This window comes from Abrus precatorius, unplaced genomic scaffold (assembly GCF_003935025.1).
Source record: "Abrus precatorius isolate BTA unplaced genomic scaffold, Abrus_2018 Scaffold10, whole genome shotgun sequence".
NCBI lineage: Eukaryota > Viridiplantae > Streptophyta > Magnoliopsida > Fabales > Fabaceae > Abrus > Abrus precatorius.
In genome coordinates, this window is record NW_020874292.1 from 17,343,078 (window position 1) to 17,364,487 (window position 21,410).

At 34.0% G+C, this 21,410-nt stretch overlaps 1 protein-coding gene across 3 annotated transcripts; it reads left to right on the forward strand.

Annotated features, from left to right (window-relative positions):
• The first annotated feature begins 370 nt into the window (after positions 1–370).
• Positions 371–20,690, forward strand: LOC113852827 (macro domain-containing protein VPA0103-like). 3 transcript variants are annotated; one of them, XM_027483200.1, is made up of 7 exons: positions 371–725; positions 810–858; positions 975–1,077; positions 1,396–1,491; positions 1,639–1,713; positions 2,089–2,158; positions 6,286–6,891. In XM_027483200.1, the coding sequence occupies exons 1-7, from the start codon at positions 501–503 to the stop codon at positions 6,595–6,597; spliced, it is 930 nt and encodes a 309-aa protein (XP_027339001.1). In that variant the 5' UTR covers positions 371–500; the 3' UTR covers positions 6,598–6,891. The 3 variants fall into 3 exon arrangements, with proteins under 3 accessions (XP_027339001.1, XP_027339003.1, XP_027339002.1); XM_027483202.1 differs by lacking the exon at positions 6,286–6,891 and adding an exon at positions 9,585–9,894 and having other exon boundaries at positions 467–725; XM_027483201.1 differs by lacking the exon at positions 6,286–6,891 and adding an exon at positions 20,616–20,690 and having other exon boundaries at positions 501–725.
• The last annotated feature ends 720 nt before the right edge of the window (positions 20,691–21,410 follow it).

The window sequence follows — 21,410 nt, forward strand, 5'->3', positions numbered from 1 at the left end:
CTCTGTTAGGGACTAAAATGTTCGTCAGAGACTAAAATGTTCATTAGTGATAATTTTAGAGACTAAAATGCCTATTGGTAACAATCTCAGGGACTAAAATGTCCAACAAATTATAATTTTAAAGACTAAAATAAAACAAAAATATATACTATACTACATATGACGTCGTTTTTATCATGTAATCAATGATACATATCACTTAACAAAATATGCTAACATTATTTTGTCACGTAAATAATGACATATGTCAATTAACATAATATATCAATATTTTATTACTGTATATTAACTGCGTCCGAGTTTAAGAAGTTAAATCCACGTAAACCTGACATTTTTTAGAAAATAAATTACACGACGAAACTCTCCCAAAATGACCGTTTAGGATTAAACATGAATACCTCATCAAAATTACGATCAGCAAGCACCTTAGTAAATTTGATATCATGTAAACGGGCCCAATAATTTTTCCACTAATAGGTTGTGTAAACTTCCGAGAAATAATGAAGACCATATTCAGAGGTTCCCGATTTCTTGAATTTGGCAGCAATTCAAAGGTTAACCTGTGTAGTTTCCGCGCGCGTGTAATGGACGCAGCAGCAGCAGCAGCTAGGGTTTCCAGTGGTGGCGGCGGTGCGGTTCGCTTTCCGTTATCTGCATCCACCTCTCTGGTCATTCAGAAAGGGGACATCACCAAATGGTTCATCGATGGTTCCACTGACGCAATAGTATGCACAATTTCTCTCTCGTAATCCATTTCATTATTTCACTTCGTTGAACATGAATCACTTGCGTGGTCTCCTCTCCTGCAGGTAAATCCTGCAAACGAGAGAATGCTCGGTGGTGGTGGTGCCGATGGAGGTTAATTCTGTGGATTTTTTTTGTAAAAGGAATAAATTAATCCGTAATGCTTTATGTATAATGATTTCGGTGGTGAAAATGGGGGCCAAATTAAAATCGTTTGACTCTGATTTCAGCTATACATAGGGCTGCAGGCCCGGAACTTGTTGAAGCATGCTGCAATGTCCCTGAAGTCAGACCCGGAGTTCGGTGCCCAACAGGGGAAGCAAGGATCACACCGTTAGTGCTTCTTCTGATTTTATGTTTAGTTGTGCAATTCTTTAAGCTTATTCGGGTGCTTTTAGAACCACCGGAACATGTTCACGGTGGAATGTGGATGAGCTTGTCAAAATAGTTTTGAAAGAAACTGTTTGGCCTTACCTCACATGTTACGCTATGTTTGTTATCACATTACGGCCCAAAAAGTAAAATATTTTTTCCTTTGCAAAAATTACATTACGCTTGCCTTGGAGATCGTGATTTACCTTTGCAACACAGTTCTTTTGAATGTACGCACAAACACCGTATGAAGTGTAACCTGTTCTTGTTCATGTGCAGAGGTTTTATGCTACTTGCTTCTAATGTTATTCACACTGTTGGTCCAATCTACAGTGCTGACAGTAATCCTGCTGCCTCTCTAGCAAGTGCTTACAGGTAAGGTTTTTGACACTGTGCTCATGTTTCTATTCTTCATTGTCGTTGAATCAGCACATGTTTATTTCATTTTAATGTTTTGGTTCTCCCTGTTATTACACTTGATTCGGTTGGTTCAACGTTTGTGTTGTCAAAATTGATTTACAGGAATACTATGAGGGTTGCAAGAGAAAACAACATTCAGTATATAGCATTCCCAGCTATATCATGTGGTGTCTATGGGTAGGTTTATGCTAACAATTGCCCCCTCCACCATCTTAATTTATTCATTCTTTGTTTGTTGATTATCAAATTGGTCACGTGGCATGGCTTGAGATGTAATTGTCTTTTACAGTGGAATCCCAATGAAAATTATTTTCATCATTTCTATTCACTTTAAAAGTTTGATCATTGGAGCAAAACAAAACATGCATGAAAAATTAATAACACAGTTGCTGTCCGTTTAATATGATGTGATGACTGTACTATTTCTTGTGATGACTAATCTAATTTGTTCTCAAACCTAATAAATTCAATCTTTTGGCTCTCAAATCTAATTTTCCTATTGATTTAGATCCGAGCCTTTCATGACAATTGTGTTATGCTGCATTGTTTTAGATACCCTTATGATGAAGCTGCTACTGTGGCAATTTCTACCATCAAAGAGTTCCGAAATGATTTTCAAGAGGTATTACCCTCCATTTTCTTTATTTGGTCTTAGTTATGTTATGAATAAATATACATTTCAATTTGCACTTTTAATAAAATGATGCATTACGAATTAGATGTGATTGTGAGTTTGCCTTTGGGTTTCATGTGAGGATTACTTTGGCACCTTGTTTTTAATTTTCATACTACACTTTACTTTTTAATGTAATTTCTATTTTAATAATAATTTCATCACCTGTGTTGTCAAAAGCGCGAGTGGGATCAGTTAGGGTTCAGATATAAAATCAAGGTAAGGATTTAAGAAAATAATGGTTTTATTGATCCCTAGAAAGAATTAGGATTACAAAAGGAATCCCTTAGAGTTAATAGCTCCTGAAAAGAAAATGAAATTCTCCCCTAATAATTAATAGAATCAAAGATGCCTCAATCAAGAAACTAACTATTTGTAGAATCTGTTAGCAATATTAACAAACTAACTAACATTAGTTAAGCTTTATCTTTATCTTCAACAACTCTTTTCTACCCTTCTTTCTAAAATAAACCTACACTTTAAGTCTTTTATTGACATTGATCATATGTTTCTCTGCCATGATTTTAACACTTAACTCCACCCAAAGAAACAGCCTTGTCCTCAAGGCTTCAAATGTGGAAATTGATTTGGCAGGAACAAATTCATCCTCCCAAGTGACTTCTATAAATATACTTTACTTTCTTACTCTTAGTCGAAACAATGAGACTAGATAACTCAAATTCAGGTTCAGTCATATCTTCAAAGACTAAATTAGTAGGGAGTTTGGTAGGAGTATCATTAAACAATGTCGAACTTGGTCAAATAAAAAATAATTTAAATACAGTAACTAGGAGACAACTTAGTTCCTTCAAGGACCTAGGTTATAAACGCTAAAAATGAAACATAGAAAATTGGAGGGAATTTTGAATTCAAGCAAGAATCAAGAAATTAAAAAACAAAGAAATTCAATAAATCAAAAGCAATTGACTTATGATATTTACTCCCCAAAATATAGTTGGTTCTAAAATCAATCTCAATCCAATTTGTAAATTTAATTTAAAGAACATGTGTCCTTAATCCAAATTCTTTGAATGATCATTGAACATGTGTCCTCGATTGATTTGATACAATTTTTTTCAATCTAATCTTGGAAGTCTGATATATGTGAACAAACATTTTGAGATCGCACGAGTAATGAATTTGACAATTACGAAATGTCCATAATTGTATCAATTCGAATTGAGACCAAACTAAAAGTATTTGTGACAGAATTGAGAATATAAGAAATAAGGTTTCAAATTGAATTGAATTAGAAAATGTTAGCTCATTGCCTTGCAGGTTCAAATTTGTAGATAAGGTTATGAAATTTCTCCTCCATCACCATTGTAAACACAAATGCAAGTTTAAAGGTAAATTATCATGGAAGAGCTAAAATTAATTTGCCAGAAGGAAGAGAAGAAATAAGAAAGAATTTAAAGTAAGTCTAAATTGAAAGAAAGATAAAAATGTAAAAAGTAAGAAAGTAAAAAATATCCATAATTCCTCCAACTCCTCCCTCTTTTTTAGATGCTAACCCTAAATTAAACCTAACTAATAAATTCAAAAAGAAAAATGGGTGACAATCCAATCTACCCCAAATCTTAATTGCAAACTATTAATCGATACTTATTTCAAGTAATAGGATCTCTACTTGTATCAAAAGTTATGATCAAAATAGTAAGCAAAAGTAAAAAAATACTAAAATGTAAGAAAGAGGTAAATTATTAATTAAGGTCCAAATAGGCTCAAACAAATAAAGCTAACTTAAAATAGTAAATTAATCATAAAAATAATGTTAAGAGATAGCACGAAGGATACAAAAGTGTCAATATAATATGATTCATCAATCATAATGTCCAACAACCTTTTTTAATTGAGAAAGATGAAAGTAGGATGGATCTTTTAGAGGAGATAGGTAGTTGCAGCTTGTAAGCAACATTTCCAACCCTTTCTAAAATCTGATAAGGACCAAAAAACTGAGGAGCTAATTTTTGATGAATGCGGTGGGTAACCTATTGCTGTTTGTGGGGTTGTAATTTGAGACATTTGTTACTTATCCACATACTTCATCTATTTATGTGCCCATTGTAAATGCCCTTAAATTGCTTAAGAGTTTCATCTTTATCTTTAAGTTCTCTAACCATTGCCTCAACCCAAATTTCTCCTTAAAGCAATTTAAGCTTCAAAAGTTGTCCTAGTAGAGGAATGAAAAATAGTGTTGTACCACAACTTAGCCCATGAAACCCATAAAGACTAGTTTGTAGGATGGTCCAAAGTGAAGCACCACAAATAAGTTTCCACGCAACGATTAACAACATTTGTATGTCTGTCCATTTGTAGGTGATAAGCAGTACTTCACAACAGCTTAGTGCCTTGGAGAGTAAATAATTCTTGCAAAAAATGACTCATTAAGGATAAATTTGTAAATGAATGATCTCACAAGCAAAAATATCTGCTACCTATTTTTCTATATAAAGGTGTTTTAAAGGAATGAAATGTCCATATTTAGTTCATCTATCTACCACCACCATCAAGGCATCAAATCCCCTAGATGTAGGCAAGGCCATGATGAAATCTAGTGATACTTAATCCTTGATTAGATAAGGTGTTGATAGAGGTTGCAAAATTTTGATAGTGGAAGTTGCGTTTTACTTATGTCTTCGACAAGTGTCACAAGCTTAAACAAACTCCTTAAACCTCTTCTTCATACCAATCTAATAGACATTTCTAGCTAAACGCTTATAAGTTCTTAACAAACCAAAATGTCATTGTGTATTACAAAAGTGAAACTCATGCAATAAATGTAACATCCCTACTTTATTAATTATTAAATTCATACTTGATGTGAGTTGATAATACATGTTGCTTGAAATTAGGAAAGTTTTAGATTGTGAGTTGCTGGATTTTTCGCTGTAGCGAGATGTGTCTCGCTGTAGCGAGAAATCAGCATCAAAATCAGACATTCTGATGCTCTCTCGCTGTAGTGAGGAGCTCTCGATGTAGCTAGAATGACAGACAATCTAGGGGTATTTAAGGGTTTCAAAGTTAAAAAACTTGAATTACAATCCAAGTTTCGAGCTCTCTCTTGTTCTCTCGACCCCTAACCCTTTCTTCTTAGAAAATCTCTAAAAAACCTCAACTTTCTTACAAATCCAAGCTTGGGAACTTCATCAATCAACTCCAAGTAAGTTCTTGGAGCTTTGTTTTCTCTTTTTGGGTGTTTTTTAAGTTTCTCCTTTCTCAAAATGTTCTCTTTTGTGATATCTAGGAAAATCTTGGTCCTTTCACTTAGAACCTTTCACAAAATCTCTTTCAAAACTTCGTCTCACGGTAAGGAGAGTTCTATATTATTGCTAGGAACTGTTGTACATGAGTGAAAATGCTTGAAATAAATATGTATTGAATGATAATATGTGATTGATGTGTTTAGAACATGCTCTGTGATGTTTGAAAATATGTTTGGAATGATAGATGATGAGTATGTTTTATGTGAATCTGAGCATGTGTATGATGTATTGAGCCTGAGAGGAATAACCTCGGCAATGAGAAAATAATATATAATGAAATAATAAAATAGAAAAGGACATAGAAAGATGAGATGTAAAAGAGAAAGAAAGGAAATCAGAATGAATACGAAAAGGACAAGTATAGATAGTTCAGAGATACACTGGGAGTGTGAAAGATGGAGAAGACTGAAAAGTCTTGGAGAAATGAGGGTGGTGGATGCTCCTTTTGAATTGTGCACTATAAATGAGAGTAGGAGTACCACAGGCCTCATACTCATTTCCTAACCTATACTCCTGATCACATTTTTGCTAAAAGGGACCAGGTCGGCACACGTTGTATCCGTGTAGTTGCGGCTATCCAGCAACTATCGATGCTAAAGAAGACTTCAGAGGATCCTAGGGACAGTGGAAATGAGAATGGTATTGAGTTTGGAAATAAGTAATTAGAGAATGAATAGAGAAACATAATTTGAATGCATAATTGAATTAGTTATATGATGCATGTTGAATGTTTGACCTGTATTATTGAATTCTGTGAGTGTGTATGTTTGGCAATGAAAATGGAGACTCATCCTTACGTAACCATTTCAGGAAATCCAGATGACGACACCCAAGGAGGGAATTAGAATAGTAGATAGTTCAGAAGTAAATATAGTAAATGATGTTTTTGGCGAGTATCAGATATTTACTTCCTTTAGAATTCTTGTACATGATAGTGAGGTGCCTAGTGAAGTAATGATGATGGAATTGGAGCTAGCCTTTAGTATCCCTTTTGATTTGTCTGTATATAGAATCTATCACACCCTCTGTATTTATATCTTTTCTGGTGTTGAGAGAACCTCTGCAACAATAACGTATCTTGTTACGTACCATGACCACGATCAGTCTAGAGTACCATCGTGATGGACGATCGAGCATATTACAGGTGTTCAGGTCACTGCAGACCCGGGCAATCAGTATCTTGGCTCGGATGACGAGTTGACTGCTGAAGACCTAGCGATGATAGAAGATTAGCACGAGGATGACTAGTGCCACTTGGTTAAAAAGTGGTTAGGCTGCTCATTAGGACCATTATTATTTTGAGTACTTGTAAATGTAAATGAATGATCTTAATGTATTTTGATAACTTTATGTGTATTTGAAATACAAATATATGTTGTACATTATGAAGCAAATTATGACTACAATATTTGATGTTTATTTACTAGTTTTAAAGACTAATGTTTTATTATTTAAGTTTTTTGATTTAAACCTTTGTTATTTAGGATCTCTCCGATTTTGATGATTTTGATTTTTTTTAAACTATTATTATGTTAATTAAAAATAAGGATGTTACAATAAATCTAGAAGTATAAAAAAAATTGCAGAAAGAACCAATTTGTCATGATAATATGAATTCTACCTTTGAAGGAATACTCAAGTATGGACTTTGGATCCTAGATGATTTCTTGCAAGAAAGAATCCTCCATGACTTCCTTTTGTATTGTAGGAAGCTATTGCCATTGGGAAAAGAAATCAAAGTTGCATTAGTTGCTAAACTCTTTGCATCTCCGTTTTGGGACAAGGCATCAGTAGCCTCATTGGTAAGACCAAGTTTGTAAATCATCACCTCAAATTGAAAGCCTAAGAACAACTTTGATATGTAGCATTGTTTGTTCGCATAAGCCACTCTATGCTGTGGCAAATGTCTCAAATTATGTTGATTTGTGTAGACCAAAAACTTTCTTTCCAAGAGATAATGCCTCAAATGTAAGACGACAAGAATCATAGTCATTAATTCTTCCTCATATATTTAGTTAGGGTTCACAGATGAAATCAATGAAAAGACTTGAGAAAAATGATGGTTATATTGACCACTTAGAAATCATTTGGATTACAAAGAATCTCCTAGAGCTAATAGCCTTGAACAGAGAATGAAATTCTAGTCAAAACAATAACCTAGAAAAAGAACCTCAATATTGAATTTTTAACCAAAATAATATAAAAAAATAAAAATACTGAAATAGACCTGTCCCAAAAATATTTACGAAAGTAGACCGATTTACTGTTTATGTACAGAATTTGACTTCCCAAAAACCGAATTCTGTTTTTCAAATTTGTGTCCGTACAGTAGATTTCCAAATGGAATTCGGTTTTGGGGTAACCGAATTCCATACATAATTTGCATTTATGTTTTTGTATATAATAAAAAAATATTATCTAATATTTATGTTTATATATTTATATTATGTTAATCTGTATGACAAATGCGTCCCCTCATTTTGTAAATTCCTTCAAATGTGCTGCGAGAAAGTCGACTTCTGAGAGCGGTTGAAAACAAACCGCTCTCCAAAGTTGACTTCTGAGAGCGGTTAAAAACGAACCGCTCTCCAAAGTAGACTTATGAGAGCGGTTAAAAATGAACCGCTCTCCAAAGTCTACTTCTAAGAGCGGTCCATTTTGAACCGCTCTCCAAATTTTACTTCTAAGAGCGGTCCAATTTGAACCGCTCTCTAAAGTCGTACACGCATGACGGTTAATGAGTTGAGCTGGAGAATTTGGAGAGCGGTTCAAATTGGACCGCTCTCAGTAGTCGAATTTGAAGAGCGGTTCGTTTTGAACCGCTGTCAGAAGTGAACTCGCAACATATTAATTTACAAAATTGAGGAAATGTATTTGTCACACAAATTAACATAATATAAATATTTATTTTCACACAATATAAAAATAAAAATATAATTCAAATAATAAATTTTATTTTATTATGTAAAACTATTTTTATTATTAAATTTGACAATATATAATTATTATATAAACATAAATATTAGATAATATTTTTTTATTATATATAAAAATAAAAATAAAAATTATGTATGGAATTTGGTGAGATTTTTACAAAAATAATATTAAAAAAATAAAAATTATAATAATAATTGAATAATTTTAAATTTGTATTTGATAAAAATTACAATAATAATTTATTTAATTTTATATTTTTATAAAATAAATAAAAGTATTAAATAATAATAAGATTATTTATTTAATTTGAGATATTAATCTTTATTAAAATTTATACATAATTATTTATTTAAAAAATATTTTATTAATATTAATAAACATTATTAAATAATATTATGTAGATATATATATATATATATATATATATATATATATAATAATAATATATTTAATATAAATTACTAATACTAAAATTTATAAGTTGCAATGACATTCATAAAATTAAAAATTACATGAAGAAAATTTTAAAGTAATAACAACAACATAAATCAATGACGGGAAGTAGAAGCTTGAGTAATGTTTGGACATGTCTTCCTTGTGTGACCAGGGGTGTGACAATAAGAACAATTTTTTTGTCGACTTTGTTGTTCTCTAATGTCCATCTCTGTCCTTATCTTACTAGACTTGGGTCGACCCTTTGAAGTTCTTTTCAGGTCTGGATTTGGACACAAAGTTGGGCCCGTGTAAGTTGGCCAATAGTCTTCATGTCTGAGTTCTCCAAACTGACCTTCGTATACCTTAAAAACTTGTTGTAAGGTATACACGGGAAATATGTATATGTCAAAGTTGTGGTGTGCGTATAAGCATGAAGCAAGTACATGCGAGCATGGGATGTGAACTTTTTGAAACTTGCCACAATCACACCATATTTCATCTAACCGTACTGTAAATCTTCCTACGGGTCGAATTTCTGTCGGATGTTGCATTTCTTCGACTAAAAATCTAATGCTTGTTCTGTTAAAGGTGATGACTCTATGAGTGTTTGCGTTTGACTGTGTATCTTGAATTGCTTTAGTTGCAACCTTTGAGTACATATGTCCAGCATTAATCATTGCATTTACTTCTCTGCCTCTGTCAATGAAGAACTTATTGCAACAGGTGTATGTTGCCAGGACCATGGAGCAAATTGGCAAGTTTCTAGTTTTCTTCAAGACCGAATTGATTGACTCCGCTAGGTTTGTTGTCATGTGTCCCCAACGTCGTCCATTGTCCCATGCCAGTGTCCATTTTTCTCTTGGGATGTTGTCCAACCATTGTGCAGCTTCAGGATTATTATCTTTTACTATGTTGTAATAGTAAAAGAATCTCGGTTCAGTCATCTCATATGCTGGAAACAAGATTACAAAAAAAATTAATATAACTAGCTAAGCAATTGTATAAAATATTAATAAGAATATAAAGTACGTAAAAAATTAAAATTACCCATATTGACGACATCTTTCTTTAGTGCAGCGTTTTTGAATCGTTGTATGAAGTTTTGTGCAATATGTTTAATGCAATAGACATGGACAGAATTGTTTTCTGTCCAACCACTTCCATTTTTGGAGTATGCACTTCTTATGGCCTCGTGACGATCCGAAATGAGGCACAACCCCTCTTGCGGAGTTACGTACCTCCTTAAGTTTTTCAAAAAAAAGAACCATGCATCGCTAGTTTCACCTTCTACCACAGCAAAGGCAATGGAAATTATGTTGTTGCGGTCGTCTTGCGCAACTGCTACTAATAAAGTCCCTTTGTATTTGCCATAAAAAAAATGTTCCATCCACTTGAACAATTGGTTTGCAGAAGGCAAAACCATCAATGCATGGCTTGAAGGTCCAAAATAACCTCTTGAAGAACACATTCCCCTCGTCAAGCAAGCCACCCTTGTATGCTGGTTATGTACTCAATTTCCAGATGAAGCCTGGAATATACAGTTGCATTGCAAGCAACTGTCTAGGTAACTTACGGTATGACTCCTCCCAATTTCTGAAGATATTTTTAATGGCATGCTGTTTCGCTAACCATCCCTTCCTATAACTGATTGTGTAACCCATTGTGGACTTTATGTGGGCTAAGATTGTTGTGATGGGTGTGGATGGATCAGTCTGTATTATTTCACGAATCCCATGAGAAATCATTCGTGATCCCAAGTTGTTATGATCCTGTGAAATGAGTGGGGAAGCACATGTGTGGCACCCGTCAAGCTTCATTATTTTCCAGTGTTGCTCTTTGGTGTGCAATATTGCGTGACATCTCCAAGAACAGTCGTTGTGAACGCATTCCACGACAAGCCTAGTTGTGCTTGACATCTTCACCTTGTAAGTGCAATGATTGACAATGTGAAATCTATTTATGCCATCTTGCACTTGTTCTTTTGTTAGGAAGCGCTGGCCAACAAATAGTATTCCAGGTGGATACACTACCATTTCACGTTCAAGTACATGGCCAAACTCAGAGTCATGTTCTTGTATTTGACTGAAAAAGTCTGAAAAATGTGGAGGTAGGTTGTATAATGGTAATGGTTGTGATGGCGGAATATTTGGAAGTGGGAGGGAGTCTTCTTCATCATCCTGCTGTTGAGATAGGATTTCATCTTCGTCCTCGCTAAAAGGATCAAATACTTCGATTGGGAGACCCACAACAGCATGTTCTTCAATGGGAGTTTCTTCAAGAGGCTGAGAGGGTTGGGTTTGCTCAAATGGTTGTGAGGATATTTCATTAAGGTCCATGAATTGACCAGTTAAAAGTTGTGTGTAGGACTAAAGGTCGGAATTCATATCATATATTGGAAAAGATGGATTTATGGTTTCGTAAGTTTGGTAAGGTGAAGATGAAGGCGAAAGTTGTGGTGGCTGGGTTACGTTTGTAGCAAATGTAACATATAATTCTATACTTGATTGAAGTTGATTTGAATCGTGGATGTTGAACAGTGCCTCAACGTCTTCATCATCATTTAACTCAACACATGTGTAGTTACTAACTCTTGGGTCAAGTCTAATTGGGTAGCGAAAATGTATGGTTGTCACCCTTTCATTTTCGTCTCGGTTGAGTTTTGTGTGGATGATTTTCTTGAGCCTTTGTAGAGTCACTCCTCTCTTTAGATGTACCAATTTAGCTGATGATGAGGTGAACGTGACTCCTTCATAAGGACATTGGTTAATGGCACCATCAGAGTGAACAATGACATAGATTGAAGACATTTTTAGAAGGAGAATGTTCACAAGAACAAGGAACAAGCTGAGAAGGTTGAATGAATAAAATGAACATGAATATGTCTATTTATAATGGTAACATTGGATTCTCAGTCATTTAATGCTTCACCACGTTTTACGAGTGAGAGTGACTTATCAGGTCATGCAGACCAAGAGATAGTGACTTTTCAGGTCACGCAGACCAAGAGATAGTGACTTCTCAGTCACGCAGACCAAGAGATAGTGACTTCTCAGGTCACGCAGGCCAAGAGATAGTGACTTCTCAGGTCACGCAGACCAAGAGATAGTGACTTCTCAAGATTCTAAGGCTACTCTCTCATACCGAAGTTTATCTATAAATATGTTCATCCAAGAGCACATGTTTTCATTCAAACTTGCGTCCATCTTTGTTCTTCGTTTCTCTTTATCTTTGATCTCATTACTAAAAATGTTGTTGTGGAAGCAAAATGAACACATGTCCGCCTTTATTGGAAGAACGGTAAGTTTTATACATTACCATTATGTAAATCAATATTCTACATATAATGTTACTAATTTATTAATAACTGCAGGAAACTGAAAACATAATTTCATCTTTCTGTTATTCAATGCCAGAACCCAGTCCTCTAATTGTACCCATACTTGAACAACTTGGTTTTGCTGGGGTTGTAAAATTAAGGCATCTTAAGGTGGATCACGCATTGATAACAGCTTTGGTTGAGAGGTGGAGACCTGAAACTCACACATTTCATTTTCCAACAGGGGAGTGCACCATAACCCTGAAAGATGTTGCACTACAACTCGGGCTAAGAGTTGATGGTTTACCAGTCATTGCTCCAACAATGTTTGACTGGGAGGAAATGTGTGACAAATATCTCGGTATCGTACCAGTCAAGGGAGAGTCACTAATTGGCTCTATGGTAAAACTGAAGTGGCTGAGAGACAACATGTTGCCATTACAAGAAGAATCATCTGAAGAAGAAGTTCACACTCATTGTAGGGCTTACATACTAGGTTTAATTGGAGGTGTTTTGATGCCTGACAAAACAAGCAACAAAGTACATCTTATGTATTTAGCTTTATTAACTAATCTTAGAAGAACAAGACGATATAGTTGGGGTTCTGCTTGCTTAGCTATGTTGTACACGGAAATGTGTAGAGCCACAGAAGTTGGTAGCAAAATAATGGGTGGTTGCTCATCATTGTTAATGTCCTGGGCATGGTATCGCATGCCATATATTGCGCCAATTTCTACTAATTTACTAACATACCCTCTCGTGTGCAGATGGAGTGGGGGTAGAGTACTCAACTTTCGAAATGAACCTCACAATGATGTTGTGGGGTACAGATCAATGTTTGATCACATTCAAGCTAATCAGGTAACTCTTCATATTTATTTTCTTATCTTCTATACATCATCTTAAGTAACAAAGTTAATTTTATTTGTAGTTTTTATGAGCGCTATATCAAGACTTGCAAATATCAATACCCATGGAAGCATATAGAGATGTCCAATTGTGGACTTCATATACTGCCATCCTTTGTTTTGCAATTGTTGAATGGTACCAAACAGATAGAGTCAAATTACAGTTTCGTCTCTTCCAAGAAGTCCCTTCTTCATCGAATAATTTGAATGACCTCCACAAAATTGACATGAGAGGAAGACAGGATGAAAATTGGGTTACAAGACATGCTCAATGGATCGAGATATGGAACAACAGACGTGAGCTGACAATAACGGGTCATCCAATGCAAGGCCCATTGTGTCACACACAAGAATACATGGAATGGTACATTGCCAATTCCATCTATTTTCTATCTGTGCCACCACTACTACAAGATCCAAGGAGGAGTGACCAACAATTAAGGACTACCAACACATTTGAAATCGGTACGACTTCCACACCGTCGTACCACGAGACTGCATCAATTTCTCCGAACATTACGCCAGAAGCAAACATTATTAATACAAGACATTCGTCTGCAACAACATCGGAGGATTTTTTTACAAACTTATTTGGAGTTGATTTTACAACTCCATCTTCAGCACAAACTTACATGCAGTCTCTTTACCAACCAGATTTTGCTAATGAACCTGGTAATTCATCAAATGCATTCCAACAAGTACACCTTCATGATGATCCAAATCCTCCACAAGTTCATCCTGAAATTCCAGAGCAACAACCACAACGACGAAACCCACCACGTCACAGACGTCGCCCTCGTTGTGGAACTGGCCACCATTACGGAGATAGTTAATTATTAATGTTGTTATGAATTTGTTATCATCTTTGTTAATGCACTTTGTCTTCATCAATGTTACCTTAGTAATATGAAACCGTTAATATTAAAATATTTGTCTCAAGTATAAATAATTAACTTATAATTTAATATTTTATTTACTTTTTAAAATAAATTTTTTTCTCAAATAAAATTTATTTAAAATTATAATAATAAAGTTTTAGAGTTTAGGGTATTAAAAATTATAATATTAAATAATGTCATTTTCAAAAAAATTTAAAGTATTAAAAATTATAATATTAAATAATGTCATTTTTAAAAAAAACTAATTTAATTTACGTGAATGTTAGAAGACATCTTTATTGGTTGGGAGGAGACAAAGCTTGTTTGGAAGTATGTGAGATGGCTTGAATGAGAAGAGAATCTAATGTTGAACGTGACTGACTAGTCACTATCTATTGGTTGGGATGAGAGAATGGTGTCATGGAGAGGTCAAAATCACTCGTAAGATGTGATATGGCATTGAATGACGAGGAATCCAATGTGCCATTATAAATAGTCATATTCGTGTTCATGTTCTTCATTCGGGATACTATTCGGGATACTGTTTATTATGATGGACCATGCGTCAAAGTGTCATTAACTTTACATCAGGAATCTATGACACCGCGTCAGTGCGTCAAATTGTCATTGACTTTATGTCAGTGCGTCAGAGTGTCATTAACTTTACGTCAGGAATCAATGACACCGCGTCAGTACATCAAATTGTCATTGACTTTACGTTAGCAAAACCATTATTAAGGTCAATGTCTGTACACAAAACCCTTTAATAAATTATCACACTTACCAACAATCTGATAAAGACAATAACACACTACACGATGTTCTCAGACCAACTTTATCAGCAACTACTCACTTCAACTGTCTCATCCGAAATAAGATATGTCACTGACCACTTTTATCAAGAATCTCATAAAACAATGGCACGTTGCATTATGTCTTAATTTGACCACTCAATAGTATATCAGGAAATATAAAATTAATCTCAACCATTAAACACATTATAAATGATCCTGACCATCCTTTTTTTTTCAAGCACCTACTTTACAAATTGTCTATAAAAGACATATCATGTAGTTAACAAACACCACACATTCATTACAAAATATAACATTAACATCCAAAACTTTAGATGGAGGACTTCGGTATAACAAACATCGACAATTTCACAAATTCTCATCTAGCTGTTACGTTTGCAAATGGCCAGATTACCCATAATCACGAAGGTGTGAGCTTTCAGTGTTCATCTCCAAAATTATTTACGATCCCACATGAGTGCACATTCGTGAAGCTGAAACAAAGAATTTGTAATGCTTTAGGCATTGATCATAACACCCAGTTCACTAACTTGTACTATCGGAAACCAAATCACAGTGGTGAGGGTTTAGTTTGTTGTTTGCAATCTAACACTAGCAAGTGCACTAGAATTGCAGCAAGTGCACTAGAATTGCAGCAAGTGATGAGTAAATTTAATATCAGAATATCGTCTCCACAGGGAATTTAGGTTTCAAGTACCACTTCACAGAATTATAACCATTTGAGCCATACGAATTTTGGAATGAGATTTGTAACATATAACAGCAGTAAACAAAAGCAATTAAAGTAAAGAACTTGCAGAAAAACAGAGTATGTAATGAAATGAGATAGGAATGAAGAATAGTTAGGAATTTACTTCACAAGAATATTAGTATTAATTCAATTATGCCTCTGAACATTCAAGAACTTGGTTAATTGACAATCAGTTTCGCATAGTAATAGCCAAAGGTTAATTCCTTAACTCATTGACCCTAACAATCCACTAAACCTCCCTAATCCCTTAGGTGAGATTCAATTTCAAGTTGCATTAAGAATTAGAACTATAAGATTGCAGAATTAGGTCTCCTTATCCCTAAGAATCCCTAAACTTTGGTTGCCAATTCAGATCGGAGCAAACAATCCAATTCCCATTGGTAAAGATTCCTCTTGATTAATCAAATGAATTTCCATTCAAAGATTGCATGAAAAGCAGAATTAACAACTCAATTAATCCAAGAACTTTAAGTTCAGAAGATAAAGTCGAATCAACACATCAATTCGAGTTCCATAAACTCCTAACTATGGGAAATTAAGCACACATTACAACAAAAACAGAGAAAGAAGAAGAAGAAGATGAAGAAGAATGCAGAGCAGCCATGGCCACGAGCTCCAATCCGATCCCTCTTCTTGGAGCTTCAAGCTTCGACCCCAATCTTCTCTCCACTCTCTCTCAACGAGAATCTAACTAACAAAACAGAAAATGAGCAAAAGATCCCTGTTTTCGCGCTTCAATCATGTATATACAGAAATCCCAGTTCTGCGCGTTGTCACTTTTCTTCACAAGAGTAACCACGCAGAAGCTTTATGTAGTGCGCGTGTTCACTTTCAAGAGCAAGAGTAACCACGCGCAACTTGCAGAGTTGAAGGCTTCTCTGGAACATTCACTTTTATTCATAATAGTGGCAACGCAGGAGGTCAAGGGCTGCGCGTGATTACTTTCGTGAGTAATAGTAACCACGCGCAAGCTGTCCTGATACAAGTGCCTCTGGAACGTTCACTTTCGTTGGCGAAAATGACAACACCCAGCTCTTCAGGAATGGAGTCTTCTCTGGAACGTTTACTTTCGTTGGCGAAAGTGATAACGCACACTGGCAACGCTCACTGTTGTAAATAAAAGTGATTACGCACAGGCTCTTCTTCTCCTTTAGGCTCTGGAGTGATCACTATGGTATGATCACTTTCACTAACAATACTGATCACGCCCAGGCTGCAACCCATAATTCTTGTATTTTGGAGTCCAACATTGCCGTTCTTCCTCTTCCTTTCCATTGATAATCCATTTCCATGACTTTTGCTCAGATTATTTCTTCAAAAACAAGATAAATTCCTTAAGAACTAAGCATAAATTCTACAAATGCGAAAATAACTACAAATTGAAATAAAACTTTCAATCATTCTCTTTTTCTGAGTTTTTCTGCTTTCTTCATATATTTTCCTTATTAAATGAGCTAGAATTATGCTAAAATATCAGTAAAAATATGGATTCATCATAGTTATATTTGAAGTTTTTTCTATTTTAACTGATGTTCATGTGGCGCAGATGCTTTCCTGGAAATCCAATTTTTCAGTCTCTTTAATCATTGAAATTTATGTCATCTATCAAAGATCAACAGAACAAATTATGACGCTTCTAAACCCTCCAGCCCCAAGCTCTTCATCAAACCCTCAATTCATCACTTCTAGCAAAGCTATAATATATTTTGGGGGACCTATCCAGCATGCCACCATCATGAACTGTCCACATGGTTATGGCCTTATGTTTAAATGTCTTCACCCAATAAGAATGATCATCCAACACAGCTGGACTTTCAATCAATTGTTTCAAGAGGTAAGTGAGGTACTAGATTATGGAGACAGGAAACAAATTACAATAATCAATTATAGACGACCGATCCGGGTCATCAACCAAAAACTCGTCTATGATTGCATAGAAATAAAAAATGATTCTGATGTGCAACAGATGATCGCACAATGGAAAAAAATATTTGAACTTCATTCAAGCATTCAACGTACACATAACTGGTCAAAGATTGAATTGTTTGTAGAAACAAAAGACCTACGACCCCCAACACTTGAAGAAAGACTTCGTGATTGGCATGACAGTAGGTATATTGACCATCATGGAGAGAAAAAATATGCAATAGAAGATCTTTTTTAATTTTTAACCAATTAAATGTGTATTTTGTATTTTCTTTTCTGCTTTCCATGCCTGTTTCATTTTATTTTAACTATGAAAGTTTCATTTAGTTGTTGTTTATCTTCTTTTATTTAATTTTTTATCTATAAATTCATTTCATATTGTCTAACAAAAATAATCTTAATGATTTCATTTAATTAATTTTGCATACAATAAATTAAAAAACAAAGATATTATCATAAATCAAATTATTTTATTTTTATTAATATCATTTTACAAACTAATTTATTAATTTTTAAAAAATTTAATATTTTATTTTCATTAAATATAATTTTATTATTTAATTTATTCATAACTTTAATATTAATATATATATTAATTAAATATTATTAAAATAAATAAAAACATGTTGAGATAAATATTATTAGTTAAGTAAATAAATATTAAAATGGGTGATTGAGATAAATAAATAAAAAATTATTCAAAATAATATTATTATATTAATATTCATAAATCATATTAAAATGACTTTAGAGAGCGGTTGGAGAGCGGTTAAATATGAACCGGTCTCCAAAGTCGACTTTGGAGAGTAGTTCAAATTGGACCGCTCTTAGAAGTAGACTTTGGAGAGCGGTTCAAATTGGACCGCTCTCAGAAGTCGACTTTGGAGAGCGGTTCAAACTGGACCGCTCTCAGAAGTATACTTTGGAGAGCGGTTCGCCTTTAACCGCTCTCAGAAGTCGAATTGGGAGAGCGGTTCTTATTTAACCGCTCTCAGAGGTCTACTTTGGAGAGCGGTTCGTATTTAACCGCTCTCAGAAGTTGCCTTTCTTGCTGCTGGGAGTCTATTGTGCGGACACAAATTTGAAGACCAGAATTCAGTTTTTGGGAAGTCAAATTCTGTACGTAAACAGTAAATCGGTCTACTTTCGTAAATATTTTTGGGACAGGTCTATTTCAGTATTTTTATTTTTTTTATATATTATTTTGGTTAAAAAGTCCCTCAATATTAGCCCATTTAATTTCATGGTTTTTGCTCTATTTGGGCTTCCACTCGCAAGGCCCAACTAGCCCATTACCTTGCACTCTAGTGCTTTCCCATCCTCCTCAGACCCATCTCCCATGGTGGGCGCCAAGGCTTCATCTTCTTTTCTCTCTCTTCATCTTATGCCAAAACCATTGAGAACAATCTCAAAATTGATTCCTAGGACTGAATTTCTCTTCGCATTTCAAAATTTGACCCAATTGCCAACGCTCCAAATCTCATGAGGAAGATGTTTCACGCCTCTGTTACGACTCCTACCATCATTCCTCACTATCCCTGACTATGTTGTTGTCATTGTACCGGAATAAGGACCTAAGGTCAGAGCCTTAAACCCTTGGCTAACTGAGTTTCCCTCTATGCACATAGATTCTTGTTCAATGGAGATGGCAATACCCCTTCTTGAACTTCTGTTGCCCAACATTCCCCCACCAAAACTCCTATTTTGCGACAAAGAAATCTCACTCTCCTTCGTGATTTCGACCTTAATTCTCCTTGCAAAATGCATCGCATGTCGCCTAGTTGACGGGTCTAGGGTTTGATCCTCAACCTGATATCTTCTTTCAACCATCCCACAAAATACTTAAGGTACTAAGTGTTTGTGAACAAGTGTACCTGTGGAAAAGTAATGAAGATTTCTAAAATAAATTTCTAAAATATCATTTTACAAGGATTGTTCTCAAGTACTTAGAATATCTTAACTTAATTGTTTGAACTAAAAGGATACGTAATGAAATAAAATAAAGGAAGATTTGGATCTAAATGTAATTACAAGAAAATAAAACAACAAAACTTATGACAATAAATTATTTAAGATGAATTCTAGAGCTTATGGCAGGATTGAGTGGAAAGTGGTTCGAAATAACAATGGTGATTGAGTGGAGCGTGAATGGCAGGATTGTAATCTGGATTGAGGTTGCAATCTATGGCTTTGCAACCCTTTTCAAGACAATGTTTACAAGCAAGAAGCGATATCTTATAATTTTTTTTTAAAAGAAAGCTTAAAAAGAAATTCATGGTGTTGTCGAATGTAGCACATGGGGTGCAAAAAAAAGAAAAAGAAAAAAGTAGTGGCGCAGAGATTTCCAAATATAGGATATCATTTTTAAATCAAATCAATTCCTATTTTATAACTTTTCAAAAGAGATTGCGATTGCATTTATTTAAATCAATTCCCAATTTTGTGGTTCCAAATATCCATACACTTGTAATACCATATAGAGCTATGAGATGAGGCAATGTGTTGCTTTATTTGAAAGGTTGAACATTCATTGATGGAATTTGCATTGAATAAAACTATGCATTAGGATCCCATTGCAAGGTATGAGACTTGAATTGCACATTAGTATAAGTATGTGATTCTAGATAGTTTATATGGTTTTGGCTCTTCAACTACAATAACTAGTTTTTTGTGATGTGGTTCTCTCAAGGTTCTTTTCATGATATTTCTATGATTAAGCTTTATAGAATATGTAATTAAATTTAAGTGTTTATTTTAAACCAAAAAAAAAAATTAAAAAAATTGAAGTGTTTATTACAGGTTCACTTGGTTCTGTTCTCGCCGATAAAGCCTAAAATATTTAAAGGTGGTGTAAAAAAGAGAAAGTAAAAACAGTTGCAAAAAAAAAATAAAGGTGGTGGTGTAGAACTTTCAAATTATAGAATATCATTTTAAAATCATATCAATACCTATTTTTATAACTTTCAAAAGATTGCATTTATTTCATTCAATTCCCAATTTTGTGGTTACAAATATCCTTACACTCGTAAATACCATATAGAATTATGAGATGGGGCAATACGTTGCTTTATTTGAAAGGATGGACTTAGATTGATGATTTATGTATCTAATAAAATGATATTTCTATGATTGGGGTTTTCGGAATATTTATTTACATCTAAATGTTTATTTCAGGTCCACTTTGTTCTGTTCTCGCCTGATATTCATGACATTTGGTTAAATAAGGCAAATGGGTTGCTGGAAGAGTAGTTTGCTCCATCTTGTAATCAGCCCACACAATTGAAGACAATCATCTAAACTCCTGCAACAAGTTTAATAGATGTGTTTTCTTAAAAGATGATTACTGATTCTCATCTACGTCTTGTAATATCTATCAAGTTTGCATATGCATCAAAGTTAATGTAACAAAGGTGAAGAGAAGAATAAACATTACATATCTATTTACTACTAAGAAACAACGTTAATTAGGTGACAAAGTACTTGAATAAGCCACCGTTGTTCCTGCTTAAGTTTTATATTAAAATACTTCCTTTTTTAACACATTGGCTATCACTTTCTTTTTCTTCTTTTATATTAATTTTTTCTAACAATTTTTTTATGTTTTTGTTTCTCATCCTAACACTCCTTTTACTGATGAGCAAAATAATATAACCTTTTTGTGTTCACTTGCTGTGTTTTATAATGATATAAAACACAATTCATTGTTTGTCTATATCACTTATAAAATATTATTCTACTGTTAGATTAATATAAAACAAATTGAAATAACATCTAATTAATGTCATAAAGTATTTCACTATAATATATTAACATTATGTATTATAGTATGAAAGATTATTATAATTAATTTATCAATATCTATGTAAATAATAGCTTTGTTATTTCATTATCTTATTCGTAACTAATTTACGATACGTTACTTGTGCAAATGAAATATGCTATATTTCTTTTTTATTACATAAATATACA

What these genes read in the sequence shown, in the direction of transcription:
- LOC113852827 (XM_027483200.1), top strand. Translation starts at nt 501, where the DNA reads ATGAAGACCATATTCAGAGGTTCCCGATTTCTTGAATTTGGCAGCAAT. An exon ending in GGGGAAGCAAGGATCACACC is followed by an intron (nt 1,078 to 1,395) that starts GTTAGTGCTTCT and finishes GTTCATGTGCAG; the next exon opens with AGGTTTTATGCTACTTGCTT. An exon ending in ATATCATGTGGTGTCTATGG is followed by an intron (nt 1,714 to 2,088) that starts GTAGGTTTATGC and finishes GCATTGTTTTAG; the next exon opens with ATACCCTTATGATGAAGCTG.